The 20539-nt window shown below is 42.8% G+C and overlaps 1 protein-coding gene across 1 annotated transcript in view; it reads right to left on the bottom strand.

Annotated features, from left to right (window-relative positions):
• Positions 1-392: 392 nt before the first annotated feature.
• The window catches only part of LOC112256047 (potassium voltage-gated channel subfamily H member 1), an 85632-nt gene continuing 65485 nt past the window's right edge, over positions 393-20539 (bottom strand). Inside the window, exons 13-14 of the mRNA XM_042328315.1 lie at positions 2901-3311; positions 393-2796 (exon numbers count right to left, since the gene is read on the bottom strand). Of these exons, the coding sequence (XP_042184249.1) occupies positions 2347-2796; positions 2901-3311 (861 nt within the window). The 3' untranslated portion in view covers positions 393-2346. The remainder of the gene's footprint in view (positions 2797-2900; positions 3312-20539) is intronic.

Genomic DNA, 20539 nt, shown 5'->3' with positions numbered 1-20539 from the left:
TGTATGTAAACTTCTGACCCACTGGAATTGTGATACAGTGAATTATAGGTGAATGAATCTGTCTGTAAACAATTGTTGGAAAAATTACTTGTGCCAAGCACAAAATAGATGTCCTAACCGACTTGCCAAAACTATAATTTGTTAACAAGAAATCTGTGGAACAGTTGAAAAACTAGTTTTAATGACTCCAACCTAAGTGTATGTAAACTTCTGACTTCAACTGTACATACTTTAAGACAATTTGTCACTAATAAATTGCATGAATTGAAAGTGAAAACTTAATGGAGTGCGGTGTTGCAGCTGTCTGTTTCTAGCCATTTGCTGGCTACTTAGCACATTTCAGCTGTTATGTAACACAATGTTGCCATTATGTAGCTCAATGAAAACACAACCATTAGTGGAGACCTCACCTAAGACGAATAATTAATTACATGTATATGTAATGAAGCTGGTTTAGTAAACCCCACTCATTGGATGAGTAACCTTGCCTGAGACCTGAAGACTCGCATTGGCTTACTGAACTAATGGCTATGCTTAAGTTCAGGCTAACACTGTCTTGTGGCAAACCAGGGCCCAAACGCCAGTTGGTCCCATATAGTGATGGGAGGAACTTTGGCAGCAGTTAACATGATACTGCTTCGATGTGATTAGGCTTAGGTCTCAAATTAATGAAACCCATTGAAGGTGCCCACATCATTGAAGACGTGAAAACTTTGGAACCGCTAGGTTCCAATTAGTGAAAGTTCCGGACAGAAGGAGATCAAACATGTCCTGGATATAAATTAGATTTAAAAAATGTACATCGATTACTAATTCATAGGCCTCAATGTTCTGTTTGCCTTTGATATTCAGTAATGGAGTTCCAAGCATGAGCATTCAGTAGGCTAGCCTATGGAAAACTGCAAGGCCAAACAGTGATGTATGTCGATCAACGCAAGTCATGCAGCAAGTCATACTTTGCAGTGAGAAGTGTCTTGAAAAAGTATGTTTTTTTGGAAGACCCAATTACACGGTAAATGTTGAAATACTTTTTCTATTCGTTTCACATGTACAGTGTCAGAGAGCCATGTTTGACAAACATAAACTAAGAATCAGTTAAATAATACAACCTCCACATCCAAACAACACGTCACCATGATGGAGCGTTGTTAGTGCAACTGACGCAGTTCCTTAAGAGTAATTCCCAGCACTGTAACCATCGGCCAAGAATAAAGACGAACCAGTCAACAAAGGTGGTTGTTTCTTGGTTTCTTGGCTATAGATAGCAGTTCTCTGTTCGATCTGATAAGACATACGGTGATGGTCAGTCAGTCTAAAAGGGGGTTGGAGTTCTTTCAAAAGACCATGCTGGTCTTTGATTGGCCAGTCAGGGTTCTCTGCGTACAGACCAAAAGATTGATTGGTTGAAACCTAATGGTCCTGAGCTCTGATTGGTCAACACAGCCTCCTTCGTCTGGTTTAAAGAAGATGGCTACAAGGTGATCCAATGATTACAGAGTATAGTAGTAAAAACAACCTACTGTAATACGTTCTGTGAACCATCTGTGTGTAATGCATTGTCAGGAGCAAGATCTATACCGAATGCTTACAGCAAGTGCAAAGCTCAATATACAGTATCACCTGTGTTGAATGTTTCTATATCCTTTTTGTATTTATAAAGGCAACACCAAGGTATGCATAAAGTCTTGTAAAGTATTACACGGTGATAGAATGACATCGTGAATACATCCAGAATGCATTGTGCACTGGTGGTTCAAAGATAGTGGAAAAGCAAAAGATGGATTCACCCCTTATAGATACCATACTCTGAGAACCACTAAAGATAGTGGTCCCATTGGAGATCTACAAGGATAATGAATAATAATGAATTTGTTGCTGCTCTGCTCTTGAACTCCATGGACTGGTGGAAAAAAGTAGAAACTTAAATATACAGCTGATGTGCACAAGCAGACCAGGAGAACACAAGAGTACAGCTGTGAACCTGTGTCTGTGGGTCACAGACGGGGTAGCCAAACCCATGGTGGTCTAAAGGTCACTGCAGTGCACCTAGACCCCTTTTACTGCGCACACCCCAGATTCTCCAAAATGACCGACGGGATCAACTCCAAGGTTCCATAGCCCACGGGTAAAACCACCAGATCCTCTTTAAATTAACAGCATCATAGCTCCGTCATCTGCTGCTTTCACAGGCATCGGCAAGGTGAGGGACAATAAATGGCCTCAGCTGAGATACACCAACAACTCACAGAATCTGTGGCCCTGTGACCAAATTGCCCAGCATTGGGACAAAGATTTTCTGAATCTGTTACCTGTCTTCACACTCTCAACATAAGTCCCTTTTTGCCTCTATGAAAATATGTCCTCCTTGTCCGAGTCTGGTGTGGTGGGTCTAGAGATCTCAAAAAGAGGCTTGGGGGAGCTGGGAGCTCTCCTTTGGACCTTGAGGAGCTTCAGAGCCTCTGCTAGCTGGGCCTCCAGGCCAGCCATGCGGGTGTTTAAGGCCTGCAAGTCCTCTTTGAGCTCCAGCTTGAGCTCCAGAACAGAAGCCTGGAGAGTCTGCTCTGGGATGGGGTAGAAGGCGTGCAGCTTGGCCACCTCAGGGGGTGCCATAGGGCTGCGGTCCTGTGGTGTGGTGCCTGTGGTGCGGGAGCTGTCCCCCACGTTGTCTAGACGCAGATCACTCTTGGTGATGCCGCTGTCGCACGAGTCGGTTTTCTTCAGCGAGGTCTGGGACTCGTGGGCTGCCCCTGCCTTAGTCCGCTCGGGTAGCGTCTCCATGGACTCTGCTTTGGACACCTTGGAAATTAAGAACAGAATGTATTAATGAAGATGGCTGGCTTCAACCGAGGCGCGTTCTCGACAAACTGTGAATCCTGGCCCAAATATTTTAGGTTTCATACCTTGTTCCAGTTGGACTCCTTGGTCATGGAGTCCTTGAAGCGTCCCCAGCCTTTGACCTTGGCCGGCTCGAACACTCGGAGAGACGGGGCCTGGAGCTTGGCTTTGTCTGACGGGCTGGAGATTGTGGAGGCCAAAATGGGTGTGGCTGGGCTTTCGGTAACAGTGACAATGCTGGTGGTGGCGATGATTTCATGGATGGGAGTGGGCTCGACATTCACGGTTTGACCTCTCTCCATGTCATCGGATGGGTTGGCCTGCTCCTGATATATACGGGCCTCCTTCTGCTGACGGAACCGCTGGAAGAGCCGACGCACCGGGTGGTCCGGCGGGAGATTAAGGGGTGCTTCATTCTTTCGTCTCAGTCGCTCCTCTTCCTCCCGTTTCACATCGCTGATTTTTCTGAACACAATCTGTAGAGAGACAAGACTCTTGATTAGTTAAATTAAACTTGTTTTTGTTTGCACGTACTCTACGATAGCTTGCCTGAGAACAGAACTGTGATACCATGAACTCAATCCTGTGTTATGTAGCCTTTGCTGTGAGTTGGCTGGGCTGTCTAACCTAACCAGAAGTTGCTGAAATGAACCAAATAACCTGAATATGCACTTTAAAACAGTCTGTCTAGGTAAGTGAAAATACATGTAAATGTGTGTATAGTGAACTACGTTCTGCACCAAATTCAGCTCTGTTCGATGAGCCTCTCTGACAGGTCCGACTATCACGCAGGTAAGTACCTAAAGTAGGTAAGCATACAGCAATGGCGCTTAAGGCATGAAAGTGCTGTGCTGCACACCCCCCTCATCACTAATTTAAACCCATTTTATAGAAAACACAGCAAATAATGCCTTTTGCTGAGTCCCTCAAAGGAAATCATGAAATATAAATGGCTTCTCTCGTTTCTAGCGCCAGTGAATTTTTCTCTACTGAAACTCATTCATTCTTTAGTAGACCATTAACCAAAACACAAAGCAGACATTTCAGCTTATTCTGGGTGACATTTTGATGAGAGAAAAATATTTAGGTGTATTTATGTTGATCAAGTACCTCACACAGAAAATGTTGTCCCACAGATTGTGTTATATAAACCAGGAGTATCAAACACATTTTTCCCTGGGAGTCGCATTCGGTCTTCACTCTGTCTGGAGGGCAGCACTGAAAATGTCTTGTATTTCCTCACCCTCAAAATTAGCAAGAAAATTGTTTCTGGAATATTCTATGCTCCTTGACTGTCTAGTTTTAATTTCAGTAATTATTAACAAGCTAGACACAGTCAAAAAACCTCCCCCCATAAATAAATACAAATAATATTTGACTCAAGCCACCCACGGGCCGGATTGGACCCCCCTCGCGGGCTGGTATCACACCCCTGATTTAAACCATGATTGCACAACACATTTCAAGCGGCATAAGATTACCACAGTAAAGGCTTAATTTAATTTGTTTCCGAGGTGTGAGATCGTCTCTTGAGAGATGAGGAACTGTTTCATCAAGACCACTGGTGTATTTACAGATAAGATAATTCAATCAAATCTTCATGACATAATAGTCACATTACTGGTGATGTAAGGATAAGTTCCATTTAGCACCCTATTCCCTACATAGTGCACTAGTTTTGACCAGAGTCCTATGGGCCATGGTCCAAAATAGTGCACTAAATAGGAAATATTATCACATATGGGACGCAGACAAATTGTCCTCCCACCACCTCAAATCCTAGTCACCCTGACCAATATTCTATTAATGTTCTGACCCCTGTCATACCCTGCCCAGCTGCATGGCACGCTTGGCTCAGATGGATGTATTGAGTATCAAGTATGAGGGTTATAACTGTACCTGAGAAGAGTAAGAGTACACATAGCTTTGTATTAGGGAAACACTATGGATGGAGTGAAGAGGAAGCAGGCTGATTGTTGTGTGTGTGTGTGTGTATGTATGTGTGTGTGTGAGAGTGAGAGATGGAGAGAGAGAGAGATGAAATATACAGTGCATTCGGAAAGTATTTAGGCCCCTTGACTTTTTCCACATTTTGTTACAGCCTTAATTTAAAATGTTTAAAAAAATATATTTTCTCGTCAATCTACATGCAATACCCCATAATGACAAAGCAAAAACAGGTCTTTAGACATTTTTAAATGAGTAATAAAATATATGAAATATCACATTTACGCCTCCCGAGTGGTCTAAGGCACTGCATTGCTTTGGGGTGGCAGGTAGCCTAGTGGTTAGAGCGTTGGGCCACCGAAAGGTTTCTGGATCGAATCCCCGAGCTGACAAGGTAAAAATCTGCCCCTGAACAAAGCAGTTAACCCACTGTTCCCCATCATTGTAAATAAACATTTGTTCTTAACTGACTTGCCTAGTTAAATAAAGGTTCAATTAAAAAATGTAATAAATAAAAACAAATCGCAGTGCTAGCTGTGCCACTAGATATTCTGGGTTCAAGTCCAGACTCAGTCGCAGCCGGTCGCGACTGGGAGACCCATGGGGCGGCGCACAATTGTCCGGGTTAGGGGAGGGTTTGGCCGGCAGGGATGTCCTTATCCCATCACGCACTAACGACTCCTGTGGCGGGCCGGGCACAGTGCACGCTGACACAGTCGCGAGGTGTACGGTGTTTCCTCCGACACGTTGCGGCTGGCTTTCGGGGTTAACTGGGCATTGTGTCAAGAAGCAGTGTGGCTTGTCTGGGTTGTGTTTCGGAGGACGCTCGACCTTCGCGCCTCTCGAGTCTGTACGGGAGTTGTAGCGATGAGACAAGACTGTAACTACCAATTGGATACCACGAAAAAAGGGGTATACATTTTTTTTAAAATAAAATAATCATATTTACATAAGTATTCAGATCCTTTACTCAGTACCTTGTTGAAGCAGGACTGCTACAAGTAGGACCGCTACAAGTTTGGCACAGCTGTATTTCTCCCAATTCTGCTAACTTTGGCTTTATTTTACAGAGTGAAGTTACCTCAGTAACCCTGTTTGTCGTCAGCTAGCTACAGTACCTGTAGTGTACCCTGCACGCACTTAGTGCTGTTGGCTTGCTAGCTCCACTGCTTTAGCATCAAGCTAAGAGCAGGTTTCCACTAGTTTTAGCAAATTCTAATCGTAGTCACTACCTCTCCGTCGGTCCCTAACATTCAAAGTTAACTAGCTGAACAGTTGAGTATCTTAGCTAGTTGTTTAACAGTGACACACATGGTATTTCGCGAGCAACCTCTAGGCTAAGCCCCATTCAGTTTGCTTGGCAAACTCATGCTGTTTCTTCAAGTCGGTTACCCCACCATTGAAGCACCATCCTTTACATTCCCATGTAAAAGATACACTTAGCTGTGCTTTTTACCTCGAGTCACTTGGTTTACACACGAGCAAGCACTTGGCATTAACAAGCGCTTGGCTAGCTAGTTATCGTCACCTAGGTGGTGATAGCCAGCTAATTAGCTAGCATCCCTGTTTGCGCTACTTTCACTCTCCTGAAAATAGAGACAGCCTTTATTTCCCACTCCCCTGGTAAATAAAGCTTTCTGTTTCTGCATACCTGGCTACCAGTTATCATTGCCATGTGTCTCGCCTGACTACTCCTTCAAGTTAGCAGTGCATGGAGTAGCTAGCTAGCAAGCCTTCCCCCTGGTAATTCCATCCACATTCATCCATCTGGTCAAAACGATGTCATCAAGTGTACCAACCAAGGGAGAGCGAAAGCAGCACAAGCCTTGCCCTGGCAATTGCGGCCTGTACATATTACAGTCTGACTCTCATCAACAATACCTGCCTCAGCGTGTACCATGCTTTGGCAGCTCTAATTGACCGTGCTAGCTGATGCCCTGCTGGGCCCTGAAGTCCTTAAATGTTAAGCAAGATACATGGAAATTATTGCCCAGGCCTCGTTCTTACTCAAAGAAGTATATTTACACACACAACCTGATTTATTAATTAGATACAAATATAGACAACAATACTGGACATACAGTATGCAAGAAAACATATTGCATCTAACTCTTTGTTGTTGCTTTCTGCTTTGTTGGTTTGCTTTAATATTTCATATCACCTCAAGGGAGGAACCGGTGCCTTGCTGTGTACAGAAAAGTCAAGACAACGAAACATTGTGACCTGAGGTATTAAGGAGTTAGTGTTGCACTTTTATCTTTAGATTGCACTGTACACAGACAAGAGTAACACACACACACATCACCTCCCGCTATATGCCCAGAGGTTGTCAGAACCAGGTCTGCAAGTGAGGGTGTGCTAAAGCCATAGTAGCAGAAGTGTCTGTGTGCTTGCGTGTGTGGGTGTTTGAGAGAGGGTGTCTGTTTATGTTAGTATGTGTGCTTGTGTGTTTTTGAAAAGACGCTTGCTCAGTCAGTATATGCCAGGCTAAGAAGGAACTCCTATGACGCTGTCTGAGTTCATAACTCGCCTCTGGCTCAAGCTTTACTTTCTCATGGGAATGCTATGCTAACAAAGCCTTCTCCTGCCTCATAAACCATTCAAGCTAACACAGACCAAATCCAGTCTGCTCAGTGATCTCTGAAAAACTTAGACAAAACAACTGCCACGGTCATTTAAGTACAGTTTATGTATATCATAGTATAAAATGCAGCCAAACTCAGAGTAATACTGCACCCAAACCCAACTCATTTGAATGTGTAGAAAATGCAAATCAAGCAGTATCATTTTGATTCTCTTTGATAGATCAATGGGCATGGACAACTCACGACTTCCTTGTATCCATGGCAATGACAACAGTGTATTCCATCTTCTAAAACTTGCCATCCACAGATGGGTCCACTCAGCCATAACATACCACAGAGTAGTTTGATGCTGTAGTGTATTCATGATGTCTTCAGAGGCTCATTAGCCATATTATATGCTTTGATGTGTGACACTAGTAATGTCTCCCTGTCTTTGCCCCGAATGCTGTTACAAAGGGAGATACAAGTGACAACTGCATTAGCTGGGAGGTTTAACTTACACCATATCAATCTGTTGGACTAAAACCAAATGAGACAGAGTATATTGTATGACAACGTCTCCAAGTGTGATAGCTGAGCTTGATCCCAACAATGGAGTTTCTTTCTCTCCTCCCTTGTTTGGCCTAACAGAGCCATAGGGAGTGGACTCTCTCTCTCTCTCTCTGCCTGTGTGCAGTTTATTGTTAGGCTTTGTTGTCTAGCATGGCCTTTGGCTCTCTCTCATCCATGCTGACAGCAGTATAGAGAGAGCAGGGTGAAACACCACAGTACCCCTCTACCACCCACCACCCCCTACCCAGACCACAGTACCTATCAACCAGCACCACCTCCCACCCAGCACGCCCACTGCCCATATATCACTGCCTGACAAACACCATCTGAAGCTCTGTGGGAGCGCGCACACACACACAGAATAAACCACTAACCACCGGGCTCCAAGCTCTGGTTCAAAGATGCTGAGGCAAGAGTGAAGATGCTGAGTGTTCCTGCCTGGACCAGCATGGGATAAGCACTAGCATTAGCATGAGTCGGGTCATGCTGGCCTGAAGATGTACAGGCAAGGGCAAGAGAAGGCATTGGCAGAGTGTGTGAGCCTTTGCAATCGACTACCCTGCAGTTAGACTGTGCAGATTTACTGATCTACAAATCATGTTGCATCACAAACAACTACTCATTATATGATCAAGATTAGTGATTCTGCGCCACACCTTGCTCAAACTGATCCTCTCAAACGTCCTCTATATCTTACACAGTTTGTGTCCCAAATGGCACCATATTCTCTATAGATCTATGGGCCCTGGTCAAACGCAGTGCACTATATAGGGAATAGTGTGCCATTTGGGACACAATCACAGGCCTGATATTGCTCATGTATCCACTCACACAGAAGTTAATACTCTTCCCTACTGGTTAAGCTACTCTGCTGCTGTGACATGTTACACCAACCCTTCGTCATAAAGCTGTCTTTAAACTGACATGTTGTCTATGTAATTTAAAATGTGGTCCTTTGATTTCTCCCAAGGCAGAGCTTAACAGAAATCTGCCATTCACAAGAGCAGAAGTCCAAACTAGGGTTAAATAAAAGAAGGAACCCAGCGGGCAAAGCTGTTTGAATGACATCCACAACAAGGAGAGATGTGTGACTTTATTTTTCATTTGAATTGACACCATTACAACCAGTTACCAGAATTAGTTTGAATCTGGTTGTATATCAAGGCAACCCATTTATAGGTTGAAATCGGGTTGCAAGGGGATAATTGCAACCAGTTTTTCCCCTGGGGAAGATAGCTAGGTGACAATATTGCAACCATACATTTTATCCACCAACCTAATCGTGGAAGGATATAATTTTCATTACTTCGGTTCATTCATTTTCCCTATAACTGTGACGGTAGACCAAGATTGATGGTCACAAATTGTCGTCCTCCTCGGTCTCCTCAGAATTGGGCATTTTGCTTCGGTTCGCTTTTTCCCGAACACTGCTGCTGATTGTAATTGCTTCTTGCATTGAAGCTTTTATTGATGCTCTCCTCCACAGCCTCACATGCACACACACTGGATTGTCTTATTAAACTCATATCTCCTCATTCTGCCAGCCTGGTTGTTTACCTCCTGCAGCTCCTTCCCAGCTCTCTAGAATTTAATACATTTCTCAGAATGTTGTATTTTTTTGTGCAAAACATTATTTGCTTTCCTGTTCCTTGGCCAACTTGAATGTCATTGAGAAATCATAGATTTCTATTATTTGAAATTCCATCTTAGTCATCCTGACCCGGCAAAAAAATTAGACTGAGTGGTTCTGGAAACAAACAAATCTTCTACTCACTCAAGCATGAGCGAACCTAAATGGAAAATATAAGGCCTAGCATATCTCTTTCTACAGTGGGGCAAAAAAGTATTTAGTCAGCCACCAATTGTGTAAGTTCTCCCACTTAAAAAGATGAGGTCTGTAATTTTCATCATAGGTACACTTCAACTATGACAGACAAAATGAGGAAAGGAAATCCAGAAAATCACATTGTAGGATTTTTTATGAATTTATTTGCAAATTATGGTGGAAAATAAGTATTTGGTCACCTACAAACAAGCGGGATTTCTGACTCTCACAGACCTGTAACTTCTTCTTTAAGAGGCTCCTCTGTCCTCGACTCGTTACCTGTATTAATGGCACCTGTTTGAACTTGTTATCAGTATAAAAGACACCTGTCCACAACCTCAAACAGTCACACTCCAAACCCCACTATGAAAAAGACCAAAGAGCTGTCAAAGGACATCAGAAACAAAATTGTAGACCTGCACCAGGCTGGGAAGACTGAATCTGCAATAGGTAAGCAGCTTGGTTTGAAGAAATCAACTGTGGAAGCAATTATTAGGAAATGGAAGACATACAAGACCACTGATAATCTCCCTCGATCTGGGGCTCCACGCAAGATCTCACCCCGTGGGGTCAAAATGATCACCAAGAACGGTGAGCAAAAATCCCAGAACCACACAGGGGGACCTAGTGAATGACCTGCAGAGAGCTGGGACCAAAGTAACAAAGCCTACCATCAGTAACACACTACGCCGCCAGGGACTCAAATCCTGCAGTGCCAGACGTGTCCCCTGCTTAAGCCAGGACATGTCCAGGCCCGTCTGAAGTTTGCTAGAGAGCATTTGGATGATCCAGAAGAAGATTGGGAGAATGTCATATGGTCAGATGAAACCAAACTTTTTGGTAAAAACTCAACTCGTCGTGTTTGGAGGACAAAGAATGCTGAGTTGCATCCAAAGAACACCATACCTACTGTGAAGCATGGGGGTGGAAACATCATGCTTTGGGGCTGTTTTTCTGCAAAGGGACCAGGACGACTGATCCGTGTAAAGGAAAGAATGAATGGGGCCATGTATCGTGTGATTTTGAAGGAAAACCTCCTTCCATCAGCAAGGGCATTGAAGATGAAACGTGGCTGGGTCTTTCAGCATGACAATGAAACACACCGCCCGGGCAATGAAGGAGTGGCTTCGTAAGAAGCATTTCAAGGTCCTGGAGTGGCCTAGCCAGTCTCCAGATCTCAACCCCATAGAAAATCTTTGGAGGGAGTTGAAAGTCTGTGTTGCCCAGCAACAGCCCCAAAACATCACTGCTCTAGAGGAGATCTGCATGGAGGAATGGACCAGCAACCGTGTGTGAAAACCTTGTGAAGACTTACAGAAAACGTTTGACCTCCGTCATTGCCAACAAAGGGTATATAACAAAGTATTGAGATAAACTTTTGTTATTGACCAAATACTTATTTTTCACTATAATTTGCAAATAAATTCATTAAAAAATCCTACAATGTGATTTTCTGGATTTTTTTTCTCTCATTTTGTCTGTCATAGTTGAAGTGTACCTATGATGAAAATTACAGGCCTCTCTCATCTTTTTAAGTGGGAGAACTTACACAATTGGTGGCTGACTAAATACTTTTTTGCCCCACTGTATGTGTAGATTGTGTTTCTCATCTCTAGTGTTGGAGGAGAAACATTTTAAATGTTCAGTTAGGATTTTGTCCCATTAAGGGACTTTAATTCTTAATCAAAAGCATCAAATAATATTTATATTCCAAGTTCCTGAATCTCAGAGAGATTTCTATTTTCTCTCCTTTCTCTTTCTCTCCTTTAAATACATTCTTGCATGTCACTTTGGGTCTGATAAAAGCACTATACATTTTCTTTTATTATTAATCTCTATGAGCAAAAACCCTCTCTTAAATTATATGTGGAAATGCAAAATCCTCTCACGGAACTAACTGTAATGTACTTTGTAATATTATGTAAAACGCAAAATATTCTCTCTGATTGCTAAAGTGTGTTTTATTTTGTCAGCCTAAAAGCCTTCCGATATGCGATTTAGAATCCATCAATAACATGATCTCTATCATTATAAATAGAAGAGTAGTCTAAAAGTCTGACATTTTCAAGTGATCTCACCTGACTGACCCCCATTATATAATGTTATCCTATTATGCATGTTCTTGTTTCTCACACTGACTTTATCAGACCCCCACCAGCAGGCAAAGCTGAGGCGCGTTCAGCGGGACACAACGTTTTGGAACGTTCAGATAAGAATATGCTAAGCACAACAAACATGCCTCTGTGACATGTAGAGTAAGGAATCACATCAGCTCTAGTGGTGGCATTCCAGTTTGTGGCCAGGTTGTAATGATCACAGAGATAATGTCCGGATACATTGTAAGAAATCTAAATAAAATCAACCACTGAAATGTGTGTGCATATCGGAGTTACCGTCTTCCAATTCATTTGGACTTATAACAACAGTTATGAATCACAATAAGATACATCTCTATGAGGAGTTGGATGCTGATGGTTGTCTCTCCAGTAAAGAACACGCAACCGGCTGGTGATGAATATCCTTATGCCAGAGGACAACTCTGAGCATGCAATATATACTCATCAGCATCATCACTCATACATGTCATACACACACATCCATAAACACTGTGGATGCACTGTTACATAACATAATGACAGATTCATCATCATCCACTTTAATTGAAATGAATCACCCTTCTTGGATTTCATGGTCGGCCCATAAACCTGGGTTCCATAAGAAACACTGGTGTGGCTCATGGAATTATAATTGTCACAACTATCGTCTTTCAATGGTGTTGGTCTTTCCATTAGATTGCACAGCCCTGGAAAAACATTATTACTTTGCTGACCCTTGTCAAATTCTAGTGGAGCAATCTAAGTTTATGACTATTATTATAACTTTTTCGTACTCTTAAAAAGTCAGAAATTCTACTCTATTAAAGTGATATCCCATAGAGATACATACTACTGCACCCTCCCAGCGCCCTGGAGACACAGCACGCAGCGCCGGCGCAGGATACCCTGGGCCGAAACCGCATACTGTAGACCAAACACGCTGGGCTGGCACAACACGCCCTGGCTGGATGCCCACTCTCGCTTGGCACTTGCGGGGGGCTGGCCTATAGCCCACCAGGCTGTGAGCGCGTACTGGCGACACCGTGCGCTTGACCGCATAACACGGTACCTGACCAGTACTGCGCTTCTTTCGGTAAGCACAAGGAGTGGGCTCAGGTCTCCAACCTGACTCTGCCACACTCCCTTTGTGCCCCTCCCAAAAAAAAATGTTTTGGGGCTGCCTCTCGTGGTGCCGTGCTGCCTCCTCATATCGCCGCCGCTCAGCTTTCGCTGCCTTCAGCATTGCCTTGGGGCGGCGATATTCCCCAGCCTGTGCCCAGGGTCCTTTTCCTTCCAAAATCTATTCCCATTTCCCTGAGTCCGGAGATCGCTGCTGCCCGATACCACGCTGCTTGATCCTTGGTTGGTGGGTGATTCTGTAACGGAATTCTTCGTCCTCCTCCGACGAGGAGTATAAAATGTCGGACCAATGCGCAGCGTGGTATGTGTTCATGATATTTATTAACTGAACAACAAAATACAAAATAACGTGAAATAAACTAAAACCGAAACAGTCCTAAAAGGTGCAGAAAACACTAGACAGAAAATAATCACCCACAAAACACAGGTGGGAAAAGGCTTCCTAAGTATGATTCTCAATCAGAGACAACGAACGACACCTGCCTCTGATTGAGAACCATACCAGGCCAAACACAAACACAACATAGAAAAAAGAACATAGACTACCCACCCCAACTCACGCCCTGACCATACTAAAACAAAGACATAACAAAGGAACTAAGGTCAGAACGTGACAGTATTACAGAAACGCCCCCCTCCCCCTCCTGGGCTTTTCACGCACGAGAGTGTCTAGGGTTTCCCGAGACCGGAGCGACAAACAAAAAACATCCAGTCAGTGGCAGTCCTGTGGATGGAAACAACTCGTCGATGAGAGAGGTCGAAAGAGAATGGCAAGAATTGTGCAAGCTAACAGGCAGGTCACAAACAGACAGTCCCGTGTGGCTCTGTTGGTAGTGCAAGGCACTTGCAAAGCCAGGGTTGTGGGTTCGATTCCCAAGGGGGTCCAGTATGGAAATGTATGCTCTCACTACTGTAAGTCGCTTTGGATAAGAGCGTTTGTTAAATTACTAAAATGAAAATAATGGTGGCAGTACAACAGTGGTGTACAGAACGACAGCTCAGAACGCACAACTTGTCGCAGCAGACAACCACACTGGGTTCCACTCCTATAAGCTAAGAAAAAGTGTCTCCAGTGGGCACACGATCACCAACACTGGACAATTGAGGAGTTCCTGTTGTGTCATGGTGATGGCAGAGTCATCGGCATCCTACCTGGTGTCAATGGTACAGACTGGACCAGCATCCCTGTGAAACGTTTCTGACTTGTAGAATCCATGCCCCAAAGAATGCAGACTGTTCTGGAAGCAAAGGGGGGTCCGACACAGTACTATAGTAGATTGGTGTACCTAATTAACTAGCTGGTGAGAGTATATTAAACAGGTAGGTGTGATATCCTCTCTACCTTCCATTACTCAGCATGCATCATTCTGTCCGTGCCATGCCCATGGACAGGAAATGGTCTGGTAGGAAGAGACGTTTCTGATACGTCTGGACAGGCCAGTACTAGCTCCTAGTCGAGCGGGAGGAGGTCTGTCTTAATAAATCCCCAGTTTAGTTAAGGTCTATAAATCTGCCCGGTGACCAGCCATTAAACACACTGCTGCGGGGAGAGGGAGACTCTCACTACAACTCCGACTCAACATCTTCTCTCAAGTCAAATCATTCCCCTTCTCTCCCATCTACAGCAACTCTAATGCCGTTTTCCCCTCTACTGTTCTATTCTCCCTTCCTCTATACACCTTTGGCACTCATTAAAGGCCCACTCCTTAATTTGGAGAAAAAAATATATTAGCAGCAGCCCTGTCACTTGGTTTGCTATGAATATGCAGGAGAGGGAAACTGTCACTATAACTCCCAGTCAACATCTATAACTGTTCTCTCCATTCGAGTCCTCCCTATTTCCCTATTCCTCACTCTCAACCCCACTTCTGCCCCTCTAACATCCAAGTTATGTACAGTGCCAGTCAAGTCTGGACACCTACTCGTTCAAAAGTTTTTAAAAGTTTTTTTTTGTGTACTATTTTCTACATTGTAGGATAATAGTGAAGACATCAAAACTATGAAATAACACATATGGAATCATGTAGTAATCAAAAAAGTAGCCACCCTTTGCATTGATTACAGATTTGCACACTCTTGGCATTCTCTCAACCAGCTTCATGAGGTAGTCACCTGGAATGCATTTCAATTAACAGGTGGAATTTATTTCCTTAATGTGTTTGAGCCAATCAGTTGTGTTGTGACAAGGTAGGGGTGGTATACAGAAGATCCTCTTTTACCAATTATATTATGGCAAGAACAGCTCAAATAAGCAAAGAGAAACAACCGTCCATCATTACTTTAAGACATGAAGGTCAGTCAATGTGGAACATTAAGAACTTTTAAAGGTTTCTTCAAGCGCAGTAGCAAAACCCATCAAGCACAATGAAGAAACTGGCTCTCATGAGGACCGCCACAGGAAAGGAAGACACATCCTCTGCTGCAGATGATAGGTTCATTAGATTTACCAGCCTCAGAAATTGCAGCCCAAATAAATGCTTCACAGAGTTCAAGTAACAGACACATCTCAACATCAGCTGTTCAGAGGAGACTGCGTGAATCAGGCCTTCATGGTCGAATTGCTGCAAAGAAACCACTACTAAAGGACACCAATAAGAAAAAGAGACTTGCTTGGGCCAAGAAACACCAGCAATGGACGTTAGACTGGTGGAAATCTGTCCTTTGGTCTGAAATCTGTCCGCCATGTCTTTGTGAGACGAAGAGGTGGTGAACGGATGATCTCGGAATGTGTACTTCCCACCATTAAGCATGGCGGAGGTCTGATATTGTGGTTGTGCTATGCTGGTGACACTGTCGGTAATCTACTTAGAATTCAAGGCACACTTAACCAGCATGGATACCACAACACACCATCCTATCTGGTTTGTGCTTAGTGGGACCATCATTTGTTTTTCAACAGGACAATGACCAAAAACACACCTCCAGGCTGTGTAATGGCTATTATACCAAGAAGGAGAGTGATGGAGTACTGCATCAAATGACCTGGCCTCCACAATCACCCGACCTCAAACCAATTGAGATGGTTTGGGATGAGTTGGACCACAGAGTGAAGGAAACGCAGCCAACAAGTGCTCAGCATATGTGGGAACTCCTTCAAGACTGTTGGAAAAGCATTCCTCATGAAGCTGGTTGAGAGAATGCCAAGAGTCTGCAAAGCAGTCATCAACGCAAATGGTGGCTACTTTGAAGAATATCAAATATAAAATAGATTTTGATTTGTTTAACACTTTTTTGGTTACTACATGATTCCATGTGTTATTTCTTAGTTTGGATGTCTTCACTATTATTCTATAATGTAGAAAACCCTTGAATTAGTAGGTGTGTCCAAACTTTGATTGGTACTTTAAATACTCATACCCCTGAGTCAATACATGTTAGAATCACCTTTGGAAGCGATTACAACAAGCCTTTCTGGGTAAGTCTCTATGAGCTTTGCACACCTAGATTGTACAATATTTGAAAATGATAATTTTTTTAATTCTTCAAACTCTGTCAAATTGGTTGTTGATCATTGCTGGACAACCATTTAAGTATTGCCATTAATTTTCAAGCCGATTTAAGTCAAAACTGTAACTAGGTCACTCAGGAACATTCGACGTCTTTGTAAGCAGCTCCAGTGTATATTTGGCCTTGTGTTTTAGGTTATTGTCCTGCTGAAAGGTGAATTTGTCTCCCAGAGTTTGTTGGAAAGCAGACAAACAGGTTTTTGCCTGTACCTATCTCTATTCCATTTATTTTTATCCCAAAAAACTCCCTAGTCATTGCCAATGACAAGCATACCCATAGCAGGATGCAGCCACCACCATGCTTGAAAATATGAAGAGTGCTACTCAGTGATGTGTTGTGCTGGATTTGCCCCAAACATAATAATTTGTATTCAAGACATAATATGAATTAATTTGCCACATTTTTTGCTGTTTTACTTTAGTACCGTATTGCAAACAGGATGCATGTTTTGGAATATTTTTATTCTGTACAGGCTTCCTTTTCACTCGGTCATTTAAGTTAGTAATGTGGAGGAACTACAATGTTGTTGATCCATCCTCAATGCTTCAAAGCTGCAGATTTTTTTTGGTACCCTTTCCAAGATCAGTGCCTCAACACAATCCTGTCTCGGAGGTCTACGGACAATTCCTTCAACCTCATGGCTTGGTTTTTGCTCTGACATGCGCGGTCAACTGTGGTAGCTTAAAGTAGACAGGTGTGTGCCTTTCCAAATCCTGTCCAATCAATTTAATTCACCACAGGTGGAATCCAATCAAGTTGTAGAAACATCTCAAGGATGACCAATGGAAACAGGATGCACCTGAACTCAAAATCAAGTCTCAGAGCAAAGGATCTGTATACTTATGTAAATAAGGTATGTGTTTTTATTTGTAATAAATTTGCACAAATTTCTAAAAAACTGTTTTCGCTTTGTCTTTACGAGGTATTGTGTGTAGCTTTATGAGGAAACAAGTAATTTAATCAATTTTAGAATAAGTCTAATGCAACAACATGTGGAAAAAGGGAAGGTCTGAATAGTTTCTGTATGCACTGTATATACATTATTTTAATAGCATGACAATCTAAAGTCCATTATCCCTCTGAAGAGTATGAATTAGGCTGTTTGAGAAGGTTTGAATCCTAAGCAACCTGCCTACACATTTTAAGTACAATACACCAACATAGCTACTTTAGTAGGTCAAAGCTGTGTGCTGGGAAAACTTGCTAGAGCATGGGTGGAGTAGGCAGTGGTGCTGCTCCTGTGAATTTTCTTTCTTTCTGGCTTCAGACCAATGCCCATATCCCACATAAAATTTTGTTTTTAGTTTTTATTTCCTATGGTTTTTGATTATTCCCTGATATAAGTGGCTTCCCTTTTGCTTAAAGATTCATGTTAAATTATGCCTATTTCAGCCGCAATAGGGTTTTTGACTCACCAATTACACCAACTGTGCCAACTTTAATACAGCCTAACACAGCAATACAAATAAAGTAAAACTACTCAACAATGACAAATGACAACAGAAATAATGTAGTTATTAGTATTTATTTTATATAATCAGCTGATTTTCCACAGGGAAGTGAAAAACCTATTTAAGCCAATATGGAGTAAACTGGAACAAATTTCACCTGATCTCTTTTAACAAGACAATTGAGCAACCTCCTGGAAAATACACAAATGATCAACATGTAGCCTACCCATGAACTATTTACATACATTATTGTTGGTCACATTTGGTGGCTCGGAAAACAAAGCATTTAGTGGCACAAACTGCTTGGTGTTCTAAACCAGCAGAGGGCCTGTGCTACTTCTCCCCCTGACATCCTAGCCATCCACCTCGGTGAATACAACTTGGGATACGCCAAGGAGCGGCACTGGTGCGTCAGATGCGAGGATTTAAAGGTGGTCATCCAAATGTTTCCTGGGACAACAGTGGTTTTCTCTGATATCGCACAGCAGAGGAGCTGGATGTTCCAGTGGGACCAGAAGATAAACAAGTACATAGAGGGGGCCAGGCACTCCGTCAATCAGCTTGTGTATACATTTCAGGGAACACAATCCGCCACCCTGCCTTTAAGCAGTGTGTCCCTAGGATGTAGCATAGGGGTTGGGTACATCTGGCGGATGTGGGCAACAACATATTCATTGAGATTTGGTCTCTCCGGTCTCTACTGTTCTCTCCTCCATAGTAGCAAGAAGCATGCAGTAGTACACACACCACACTCCTTATTGCCACTCAAGCCACCAAATAATTACAAATAAGCACACACCATGCATGCGTGTGCATGCCAGTGTGTGTCACCATTGGGAGGGGGGGTGTCAAAACTATATATGAAAGAGAATTATCAGTTACATTAACCGTTACGCTACGAACCCAGTCATGTACGCATTATCTCGAGACTATTTAAATGGACAGTCTGGTGATGACAGGAAGTTTTTGTTGCACTATGTTTTTGTTGTTCATTCACTCAGTACTGATTGAACGTTTATTTCTATTGCTGGGTTTTAAAAAAAACAGTATCATAGCTAACCAAGTTAGCAAGCATAGCGTTGTCGTTTGACTGTGCAAAGGTCACACAAGCAAGTAATGTTAGTGTTATTTAACCTGGGTGCACCCGCACCTGATGGCTACGTTTTACTTGGATGGCGACTTCAGGTTTACATTGAAAAGTACCTTCCCACTGTGTTAATCAGTCAGCACAAATGTGTATTAAAATGACAAGAAGAAAATTGCATTGACAGAGGGAACATACTGAATCAATGCACAAGGTAAGGGCTGTAACGTTAGCTTGCTACATTGCCAAGCAAGCATGATTGACTAATGTATGGAGTAACATTAGCTAACGTTGAGCAATGCCCATTGCATTTATTATACATTCCAGTGTGGAAGTTTCCCAAACTTGTGTTAACTTTAATTAGCTAGCTAGCTGTGCTTTGTGGAAGAATATGGGATATATTGTCAACATTGTGTTGTGCTGGTGCACGATCTGTCCATAAAGCTAATGTTACAGCCTTGTAGCTAGCTAGGTAACGTTACTGGCGAATGTTAGTTGGCTAGCTAACTGGCAATAGCAGCCAAGGATTTTCGCAATCTTATTTGCCCTTATTTGTTTGTGCTCTCAATCCTAAAATTGTTAAGTTCAATGGTCACTTTTTATTAGAATTTTACCCAATTTTTCTCCCCAATTTCGTGATATCCAATTGCTATTTACGATCTTGTCTCATCACTGCAACTTCCCAACTGGCTCGGGAGAGGCAAAGGTCGAGACATGCGTCCACTGAAACATTTAGAATTTGAGCTAGGTCGGCGCAGAAATACTCTGAAAACTGAATAGCTAACGACCATGTTAAAAACCTGTTTTTTGTTCTCGGTAATGGCCAGGAGCCTCATGATGAGAGGCGGGGAGTGTGCTGTGTACCTCCAAGTTGATTTGCAATTGGTGTCATATTGTCTTTGAAAAGCAAGATCTATTATCATATCTATGTCAGTCAGAAAGGATCTTGTTCAAGGTACTTTTTATCGGTGCTGGATTATGGTGATATTGTCTATATGCAGACCTCAGCAAGTAATTTAAACTCTGGACACAGTATCACGGTGCTTTAAGATTTATCACAAATGCTAGATCACTAACCCATCACTGTGATTTGTATGCCATGGTGCAATGGACCGCAGTCTACACCAGGAGGCTAGAGCACTGGTAAACTTTTGTGTATAAACATTGATAGGGCAACTCCCTCTAACTCTGTTCTTTACTGACCAGATCAGTCAACACAGTCTTCGTGCACAGTCTCTGCTCTCCTTGTCTATTCCTTCATCCTGGATCAAGCTCAAAAGATATTAAAGTTAGGGGAGTTAGTGTCCTAGCCTGTTTTTAAGACTGATCGACAACACTGTTTTCGATAGCTGCAGTTGTTTTTAATCTTCAAATGGGTCTGTAACTTGTGACACTGTCTTGTGTGCGTGCCTTTTTTATTTATTTTTATTGTACACCTTGCTATTTCCCTGTTTTGCCTTCTTGCCAGATCACCCTGGCAAAATAGGTTTTTAATGTCAAATGGGTCTTACCTGGTT

The sequence above is a fragment of the Oncorhynchus tshawytscha genome, linkage group LG01, assembly GCF_018296145.1.
Source record: "Oncorhynchus tshawytscha isolate Ot180627B linkage group LG01, Otsh_v2.0, whole genome shotgun sequence".
Lineage (NCBI taxonomy): Eukaryota > Metazoa > Chordata > Actinopteri > Salmoniformes > Salmonidae > Oncorhynchus > Oncorhynchus tshawytscha.
This window is presented reverse-complemented; position numbering and strand designations above follow the sequence as displayed.